Source organism: Pholis gunnellus (assembly GCF_910591455.1).
Source record: "Pholis gunnellus genome assembly, chromosome: 17".
NCBI lineage: Eukaryota > Metazoa > Chordata > Actinopteri > Perciformes > Pholidae > Pholis > Pholis gunnellus.
Genome location: NC_136544.1, coordinates 6,911,206 through 6,921,494, shown reverse-complemented (window position 1 = coordinate 6,921,494; position 10,289 = coordinate 6,911,206). Strand labels below are relative to the sequence as shown.

At 45.8% G+C, this 10,289-nt stretch overlaps 1 protein-coding gene across 3 annotated transcripts in view; it reads left to right on the top strand.

The window, feature by feature from the left end:
* Nucleotides 1-971: 971 nt before the first annotated feature.
* The window catches only part of rnf216 (ring finger protein 216), a 15,718-nt gene continuing 6,400 nt past the window's right edge, over nucleotides 972-10,289 (top strand). For 2 of the 3 annotated variants that reach the window (XR_013767487.1, XM_079178026.1), the window contains exons 1-13: nucleotides 972-1,056; nucleotides 1,885-2,012; nucleotides 2,969-3,099; nucleotides 3,240-4,574; nucleotides 4,746-4,822; nucleotides 5,236-5,344; nucleotides 5,954-6,115; nucleotides 6,209-6,320; nucleotides 6,545-6,678; nucleotides 7,364-7,414; nucleotides 7,893-8,030; nucleotides 8,280-8,428; nucleotides 9,056-9,134. Coding sequence is in view for 2 of the 3 variants with exons in the window: in XM_079178026.1 (XP_079034152.1) it covers nucleotides 1,946-2,012; nucleotides 2,969-3,099; nucleotides 3,240-4,574; nucleotides 4,746-4,822; nucleotides 5,236-5,344; nucleotides 5,954-6,115; nucleotides 6,209-6,320; nucleotides 6,545-6,678; nucleotides 7,364-7,414; nucleotides 7,893-8,030; nucleotides 8,280-8,428; nucleotides 9,056-9,134 (2,544 nt within the window). In the remaining variant the exon portion in view is untranslated. The other variant, XM_079178027.1, reaches the window with a different exon arrangement.

Sequence of the window (10,289 nt, the reverse complement as noted above, 5' to 3'; positions counted from 1 at the left end):
ACTCGCCCAGCAGCAAAATGGAGCGGGGCCTCGCACAACCTAATTCAAGTCGTGGGTCACAGTGGCTCAACCTCTGAGTTCCCACAGGGGACCCCGGTCCTGACCCCCCTACCTCCAGAGATGCCAAGGCCCACTCCTCCGCAGTGAGGACAGCCATACCATGAATGACCAAAGTCTATTTGCAGCCATTGATCCTCCAACAAAGTGAATCATCATGATGAGCGAGCATTGTGGAAGAAGTTTAAAGTTTTTGTCGGTTGATTATTGAAGATTGTTAATTAAGCAGTACCATTTCAATCCGCATTGTCTAGGTTCTGAGTTCACTGTGTAATGGTTGCAAGAGTATTGTAACTTACTAAACATTTATGAAAAAATACAATGTAAATAAGATTATATTAAAGGAACATTTAATTGAAAATGCCTTCCTTGTGTTGTGTACGTTATTCTCGCTCTGTATATATGACTATTCAAATCAAGCAACACAAATATCTGTATATGAATGCATTTAATAAACCTTTATGTATAATTTACATACTATTATGGGACAACTTTCCAGCTGTCCGAAGAGCCAACATCTGTACCAAAGAATGAGTGTGCAGTTATTATTTCAACATCATTTTTGATAGATTTAATTATTATTATAATGTAGGCCTATCAAATTTAGAAATGAAGATGTTATGGCCTTTGTGATTTTGATATGTGAAATTATGACTACTCTATATTATTTTTCAGGTAAACCATTATATTGTGTATATATGCAATGTATATATTATACATATTGTTTTCTCTCCCCTTCACGTGGGACCATTGCAACTTAAATTGTGTGTACATGTAAATAGAATCTATCCTCTGTCCACGGTGCACTCGTGCCTACAATGCCGAAGAGATCCTCAACCTTAAGGGACTACTTTTCCCAGAAGCCCCGCGCCTGTACGTAGCGACTTGTGCCGTACGCGTGACGTGCTGTTCTTGTTTTGGCAGTTTGTTTCGATATTCACGGTTTGTCAGTCCCCCCAAAGAAGACGTTTTGTATTGGCTGTCCAACACGAAGCTGCGGTAATGTACATGTCTACATGTGTGTTGTTCATGCCTGGATATCAGACTGTATGCGGGTTGTTTGAAGCAATGTTATGGACAGAAATCACGGCAGAAGTGAGCTAACTACTTAACCTACTAGCTAGCTAGCAAGCCAAGCTAATTAACATTAGCTTAGCGGAGAGCAGTTTGTTCTGTGTGCCCTCGCGGAAATGATCCACTGCTGTTCTGACATGTTTGTTTTTAACAACAGTAGCTCGGATGTTAAGCTAACGTTACAGTGTCACGAGTGATGTCAAGATGATGGGTAACGTGAGTTTGTGTAGCTTGCATTGCAACATTGACAGCTCCTCGCAGTGTTCGCGTGTGCTGTTTTAACAACATTGAAGATATACATTGATTTCATGCCAACTTTGATCAGATCTAACTAGGGCTGGGTTAGCAAGTGAGGATGACGGAGTGGATATTTCTACACATTCCTATTGGGTTGGCTAACACATACAAGATAGCTAATGTTGTATCTCGATGGTGACCATAGCCCCTTTACCCTGGTCCTCATGCTTTAGATTTATGTTAAGCTTCCTCATTGTTTAGTTCTCTCTTGCTAACATGCTAGGTGAGCAGGCCATCGGATAGTCGCATATAAGTCATTTATTAGCGCTGCGTGATAAGGTGATTTACGGTAACAGGGTGGAGTCCAACCTTTCTCGTGTTTGGTAAATGTTATGACAAGTCACATGTTTTGAAGTGCAATCATCTGTTGAAATGCAAGGGAAATACCAGAACTTTAACTCTGTGTGTGTGTGTGTGTGTGTGTGTGTGTGTGTGTGTGTGTGTGTGTGTGTGTAGATGGTATTGATTGAGCAGTGACTCTGTGTATGGGCTGATTCAGGGTAAGCTTAGTTTCACAATGGCAGATGGAGGCAGTGATGATGATGTCATTCACCTGGCAAGCTTCAACGTCCACCGCAGCCAAGGTAAGACACACTTGTTTCAGTCAATGTCCACAGCATTATATCCTAGTGCCCGTTTGTGTGACATGGCAGTTTGTGCGGCCACTGTAGCTTCTGTCATTTTTATTTTGGCCCTGGTTTGACATTTCAAACTACACCTAACTCTGGTTCCTGGTTGTGTGTTTATATACCAGTCCTGCTAGACATAGTTTCAGGATTGGAGTTCCTAATTCTTTGTAATGCAAAGTTCAAATTGTACATGTCAAATGTCAGTCAGTGTAAGGCACAATCACCATTTAAGCCTTTTATCCAAAGAGACATTGACATGTGAAATATCACCTCGGAAAAAGCAGATCAGTATAAATTAATCATATATTGGCCTCTAGTCCGATATTAGTTCACTGCAGACATGTCAGTATCTGCAGCCGATAAGTGACAAGAAAGGACAACGATATGTTTAGTAAGAGTCACTATTCTATGTTTGTCCACTAGAGAGTAGCGACAAGTTTATTTTTCAACCGTAAAATGTCCTGCTCAGCACATTTCTGTTTGTTTTTTTGGGTTGTGTAAAGAAAATGTATATCGGCCAACATTTTTTTACTCTCAAACATCCAGTATTGGTATTGAGCTATAATACCTACATTGATCCTGTAAATTTCCCCACTGCGGGACTAATAAAGGATTATCTTATCTTATCTTATTCATATATTTTTGACAGGAAGGAACCAGATTATGCTAAAACACGTTTGCTTTTTGTTTGTACTTATTATTCAAACTCGAGGATTTCATGCCCATCTCAGCGCGGCAAAGGCTCCAGTGGCCGGTCACATAACACCTTCTATTGGAAGAATTTATGAAATAGAATTTTTGCTGCTGTTCAGTTGTTTTCTCTTCTCTTAAACACACTTTGCCACAAAGACACAAATAGCCACACACATGATACACATTTGTAATATTTTCTTGACATTGCGTCCGTGTAGGCTCCCGTTCCCGTAAGAGGGAGCTAATCACCATTTCCGATGATTCGGACGAGGAGCCTGTGACTCTGATACCTGGCAGCCCTGTGTTAGTCCCGGACGATGCAGATGATGACGACATCAGCATATTGGAGGTGACTGATGAACCCTGCTCTTAGATTTTACAGTGCATTTTTCTTTGTACAAAAAAAGATGAACGTTTTATCGTTTAGTCTTATGTGTGTTGTTCTCAGAAATTGCGTAGCAATCATCTCCTCCCTGTGTTTTCCTGCAGCCGCTGACTCCTGCACGCAGACACGTGATTCGCCCAGCAGCGAAATGGAGCGGGGCCTCGCACAACCTAATTCATGTTGTGGGTCACAGTAGTGCAACCTCTGGGGTTCCCACAGGGGACCCCGGTTCTGCCCCCCCTACCTCCAGAGATGCCAAGGCCCACTCCTCCGCATTACTGACAGCCATACGGACACAGACACAGACACCGGAGCAGTCCGGCACTTCAGGACACGCACAGCAGCAACAACCCGGCTCGTCATCGCACACACTGTCTCAGCCAAAACTTCACACGAACTCTCAGCAACAGGCCGGTACGTCAGCGCATATAAAAGTGGAACTCCATGCAGTTTCCATCCAAACCCCATCTACCTCCACAAATGCCAACACATCCAGAGCACCTATACCTGTACTTAGTCAGCCTCAGCCCAGCACATCTGGGCCCGCGCAGCCACAAGCCGGCTCTTCAGAACTGGCGACGGCGAGCACCTCTAAAAGTGCCACACACTCTTCTTGTGCGACTGCGTCCAGTTCTTCTACCCAGACCCAAGAAAAGGCCGGTACAAGCACTCAGTCACAAGACAATCCTCAGGCCAGCACTTCGTCTGCACAGTCCCAGTCTCGCACACGGACGCCGTCGCAGCCCGGTACATCGACACAGCTCCAGGCCGGCGGGACCGGCGTCCCGCAGCCCCGCCTCGCCCCGTTGAAGGAGGTGAAACTAGTCGTTCATCCCCAGCAGCCGAGCATCTTAGCCTCCGCTCTCATAACCCAACCCCAGCTGCAGCTCAGGCCCCAGAACCCCCTGCAGCCCATGTCGTTCCATCTATTGCAGGGCAATCTCATTCAGATTCAACCACAGCTCCTGGCCCAGGTCCCGGCCCAGCCTCCGGTCCAGGCCCCGCAGCATCCTCAGGTGATACAGGTGGCCCCCCCCGCAGTGCTAATAGCTGCGGCCCCGGAGAGACTCGGACCTCCGGAGGCAGGTCACCGGATCATCCTGGGGAGCCAAGCGCCTGGGGAAGCTGTTCCCAATCCTCCGCCACAGGCCGGGGCCTCTGGCGGGGTCCCACCGGCCCGCAGCCTCCACGTCAGGATGAACGCTAACCTTCTCGTCCCTCACGCTGCCACAGCTTCAGTCCCCCACAACGGCGGAGAGGCTCGTCGATTTCCGGCTCCAGCTCCAAACCCAGAAAGAGTCGATCCCGCCCCCGGTCTGGTCGCTGTCCCTCCTGCACCAGAGGACATTCCCCGAATAGAGGACGCGAGGCCCGGACCGTCTGCGCCGCAAGGGAGAGCGGAGCAGCAGCCCCACGTCAGAGCCCTCATCACCGGTGTTGTGAGTATCACTCAAGTGGTCCGTGCATCGCTGTGCTCTGCATTGTCTGCTGGCTGTCTCTTGAGCTCATCAGTCGGTTAATGTCAAGTTAAATTGTGGTGTAACTGTGTCTCTCACCTCCTCTGTCCCAACGACGTTCCGCCTGTTCAACTCTTGGTGTCTCCTCTGCAGTTGGATCTCTTCCCAGATGTCCACGAAGCCTATGTAGCAGAACTGATCCAAAAGAATAATGTGAAAGACTTGAATGAGTAAGAAGCAGCTGCCTTTCTTTCTCTCCCACTACTTCATATAAAGTGATGATAAGTGACTCAGCTGCTGAGGAAATGAATACCTGATGAGGTTTCTAGGTTTACTACCGTGATTTATTCAGATGCAGGTGACTTTTCTTTATTAATATTCAGTTAAGCATTTCTAAATTCTCAATAATACTTCTTTCTATTGGAGGCATTTTAACTGATCAATTAAACTATAATACTATATATATATATATATTTATTTATATTAGTATTGGGGTGTACACTTCTTCATTGCAGCATATGCAATAGTGCACAGTCCCAAATCTGGATACGTATTATTAGGTGTTGAAGCACCATCCCACCTGTAACTGTGTGTATGTCGGTGTGAGCTTTGTTCACACGCAGCCCCTCTCTGCTGTTTCCAGTATCTGTAACCTGCTGTTGGAGAACCCCGAGTATCCAAGGGGAGGTACTGCAGCAGCCACAGCAGCTCCCACCAGCATCCTGCTGGAGTGTGGGGACCCTGAGACAGAGGTGTGTGTGTGTGTGTGTCTGTCTGTTAATACCACAAGAGAATGAAAAAAGTAAAAAGGCTGATTTTTAAGCACCCAACTTGAGTCATTCTAAGGTAGGCTGTAGTGATGTGGGTCAATGTAAGTGAGCGTTTAACATCCTCACCAGTATTAATACGCGTCGTGCACAGTGAGCTTGCAAACCGACGAATTGGAAAAACAAGGAAGGATAGATCGTTCCTCGTTATTACGTCAATCAAGCTTAAATCTGTTTCACAACAGCTTTTCTTGGTGTCGGTAGATTATGACTATATGTACTGTAGTCGGGACGAGAGGGAATATACTGAAGAAACATCTGCACTATGTGAGTGTTTCACATGGAAAGGAGGAACCATTAAAGCGCACATATTAAAGCATAGAGCAGGAAACTTGTTCACACAAAAAAGCAGAAACAGACCTTTAGTCTCTCCTGCCACCACCGTACAATTAGAAGAAGAAAAAAATCCTAAAATGGCAGTTACACAATGTATTTTTTCGTTTGTCGCTTTGTTGACCGCTCCATAAACGCCTCAGAAACCAGTATCTCGGTGTGTTGGCCCCGTGTTCATGCGTCTGTCGCGGGTCGTTTCAGGTGACCGAGGACCTGTTTGACTATACCAAACTGGGCACGGTGGGACCCGAGGCCGTGATGCAGGCCGCTGACCTGCTCATGGCAGATTTCCGGATGCTCAGTTGTCAGGACATCAAATGGGCCCTCAATGCTCTGAAGGGACACTATGCAATCACACGCAAGGTACCATCATAGCGCACCGAGGAACGCAGTCCCGATTCCACCTTTTTCTCTACTTTTACGAACGCGTCTTTAAGCGTCTCTTTTGACTCGCAGGCCTTATGTTCAGCGCTGAAGAAGTGGCAAGATTCAAGCGACCCCTCAGAAAAGAGACGACGGAGCCGAACCTCCGCTGAGCGCTGCTACATCAACTTCTATTTTGAGCACGGTGAGCAAACTTCTTTTTTTCTCCTCTTTTGCACACCGCATGCGAATACCTCGTGCAGCTTTTCATTCATTCGCCAGAGCTTCAGTAACGGAGCTTGACCACGGGGTCTGCAGGTGCATCATGGGAGAAGGTTCCATCAGTGTTCTAATAACATCTGTCTTGGTGTACTGATGTTTTTTTTTTGCTGTGGCTGTCTCACTCACTGGGTTCCCTTTGTCCCGCAGGATCAGTGAAGTTTGAGAAGAGGATGTACTTCTTGGAGAACGACCGTCGCTACTGCCGGACGTACAGCAGTCTGGAGGCTTCTGTGCAGAAGGAGCTTTCATTCTATCAGCAGAAGGCCAAGGAATGGGCAGAGGTACACACACACACACACACACACACACACACACACACCTGTCACCCAGTATTACATTCATGCCTACAGACTTTATCCAACTTCCTATTTTTGTCTTTATATTATTGTGCATATACAGTCATAAGTTCTGTTTTTTATGCTGTAGGACATAGAGTTCAGGGTATTTAGCTTTCGGCATATTTCTTTTCATCAGAGTTACCAAAGGGAATATTGGATGCATGTTGTAACGATTTCTAAATGAATTGGAGTATAAAATGAATCTTGCTGCTTGTACAAAGAGCTAAATACCACAGGCAGGGGCGTGTCTAGGGGGGCTTAGCCCCCAGGGTGGTGGCATCGTCGCGCGATATGGGACGCGGATATCCATTGTTTCAGACAGTTCATAGATTGGTTCAATCAGAAAGAGTGTGATTTTGCTCTGTGGTTTTGCTTGCATTCAGTATATGATAACACAAGACACAGAATTTCAGGGTCATAGTGAAATTTGACAACACAAATATGAACTTTTCTCAAATAAAGAGGGAAATAATTGTCCTGCTTGTAAAGGAAAGACGGATAAACTAGCTTTTATATCCGCGTCACTCCCAAACCCTCGTTCACACTCTTGCTCACTGGAGACAGTGACAACTCTCTCTCTCTCTCTCTCTCTCTCTCTCTCTCTCTCTCTCTCTCCCCCCTCTCTCAGCACGAGGACTTCCTCCTGGCTCTGCAGGTCAATGAGGACGAGTACAAGATGGTAGGAAGTGCACACACACACACACACACACCTCAGCTAAACGGATGTCACCTTCACAGTGGTAACATATATATCAATGTTGTAGTATGAAATCCAAAGGCTTTTGGTGAGCTTGTTCAGGATAGTAGTGGTCACATGGTTGCTGCTGAATGTATGTTTAAGACGGCTACATTGTTGTTATTGTGGCTACTCTTGACTGCAGTTTTAAAATGGATCCTCTCGTATTTCCCTTAAAGGCAATCAGCTGAAAGTCAGAGGTTTTCTTAAAGTCCCTGAAAAGCCGTTTACTTGTAGAATATATTGTAGACTAGTTTCTTTCTATGTTAATTTTAGTACCACTCTAAACTTACACTGACTTGTACTTGGGGTTTCTGTATTTGATAATCCGTGAATGAAATCAATCGGTTAACTCTCAGAAGATGATCCCTGAAAAGCCCAGAGCCTCATAAAGTGTCTCTGTGTGTAACTCTTTGTGCAGGACGGCCAGCTGATCGAGTGCGGCTGCTGCTTCGGGGAGTTTGCGTTTGAGAAGATGACGCAGTGTTCAGACGGACACCTGTTCTGTCAAGAGTGCCTGGTCAAATACGCTCAGGAGGCAGTGTTTGGCTCTGGAAATGTACGGACACACACACACACACACACTCTCTCTCACACACACACACACAATAACCATTATATATGAACCAATGCAATAAAACAGCTTTATGATAAATCCTCTCTGGTGCTGGTTCATCTTTATAACAATGTCAGACTGGATTGCATTATAATAAATGGTGTTTCTCATTTTTGTGTGTGCGTTGGCTGACGGTGGTTGTGAACGTACCTGCTGCATTTCTAATAACTTTGTGCGTGTTGCATGTTGCAGTCGGAGTTGAGCTGCATGGAGGGCGGCTGTCCGTGCTCCTACCCGGTGTGTGAGCTGGAGAAAGTCCTCCCAGAGAACATACTGTGTAAATACTACGAGAGGCAGGCGGAGGAGGCCGTCGCCGCCACCTGTGCTGATGAACTAGTGCGGTAAGCGTGTGTGTGTGTGTGTGTGTGTGTGTATTAGGTTTGTCTTGTAACTGAACTGTCCACATGTGGATCAATCGATTAGTCAACCAAAAACGAATTGGCAGCAATTGTGATAATCAATTAAAAAGTCGATTTACAAGCAAAGCGGTCAAAGTTCCCCCAGTGAGTGATGGATGTGAAGATGTGCTGCTTTTCTGCTGCTTCTTTGTTATGACCTTGTCATGGGCTCTGGGGATCATTTTAAAGATTAAACCTTTAATTGACAAGTCAAGAAAATAATGGAAATAGTTGTTAGTTGCAGCCCTAATCCTTTAGGACTTAGTCTCACTTATACTTGGACCAGTACATTAATATTCCAGCTGCGTGTTCATCTTCATTTATAAATCCTCCTGTCTCCACGTAGTGAGGTTGGGTTCACTAGAGTCATATTAATACTTTGTTTTTAATGTATTTTGAACTTTCAATCTAGTCCGTAAGGACGCATGTCATTTCGTGGCCTAAAGGTGATCTGTACACTCATCAAAGACCTTAAATAATGTCCGTTTGTTTGCTCCCAGTGGGATTTGTTTATCTGTCTCTCTTACAGCGGTCTCATACATTTCCCTCCTCCCTCTTTTTCCTTCTCAGGTGCCCGTTTTGCAATTTCCCAGCCCTGTTGGACAAAGACCGGTCTCTATTCAGCTGTCCCAACCCTCGGTGCCGCAAGGTCAGTCCCGCTCTGTATTTATTTAGTTTATTAAACACTTTGAGGTTGTTGGGGAGGCCGGGCTGTTGTATTGCTGCTGCTCCTCCTCTGCAGACCGTGACTGTAAAGGAATATGTAGGTTAACACTCTGGCTCACGCACAATACATGCATCGTATGTGGCCGGATTAAAATTATACTGTACAAAAAGGAGCTTGAGCCTGGATTTGAATACAACCTCATGAATAATTCAGTCCATCGTGACGGCGAAACGGGAAAGCTCGGTGTGCAGCGTCCACCTCGGCATAAATCATCTGCACCCGGACACGAGACGGAGACCGAGTCCGTCCAGATCAAGAAGATTGATGAGTGCTTTTCTGCCGACGATGAAACGGTTCCATCTGGCGAGGTCGCCGCCCTCCCTCTGTGTTTATCTCCGGGCCTCCTCCCTCTGTCTGAGGAATGCAGGGGGGGGGGGGGGCGGCGCTGCTTTGTGTCTGCCAACGCTGTCACATGGATTCCAGTCTGACATTTTTTCCATTATTTGGCAAAGAGACGTGCAAACACACTCATATTCTCACCCACACCACACAACCCTCCCTTCTTTCTCTCGGTGCTTCTTTTGTCTCTTTTTGTTTCTTTTCTTGTGTCTCACACTCGCTCCTGCTACACCACAACACACACACACACACACACACGTAGACTCAGGAACACACACTATCGCTACATATGCCAGAATGAGGGGGAGAGAGATCAACACCTCCAACATAGTAAATGTGTGAGATATTGGGATTACTAGTATCGATATTCGGACAAAGGGTTTCCATTTCCTGTGTTTATTAACATAAAACCAGAGATATCGTCTTTTTACATTACCAGCATTCTTCTTCCTTGTTAAAATCTTGCGCCTTTTTGTAAGCCGCGATGCAACTCGGCCGCTGACAGACAGAGGTTCGATTGTGTTATGCTAGTTGCGGCTAGCGTAGCCTCGAGTACTCCCCAAGACCTTTAAAACACACTTTAATGTGTCTCCCTTTTAAGCGTGTTAGTGTTTTACTGATGCGTTTACATAACGAGCTGGCAGCACACAGACATCTTCTGTCTCTGGTCAGACCATTAAGTGTCATTTCACATCTGCTGACTTTGCACAAGCTCCTCTAGTTCCTCTGGCAACACAG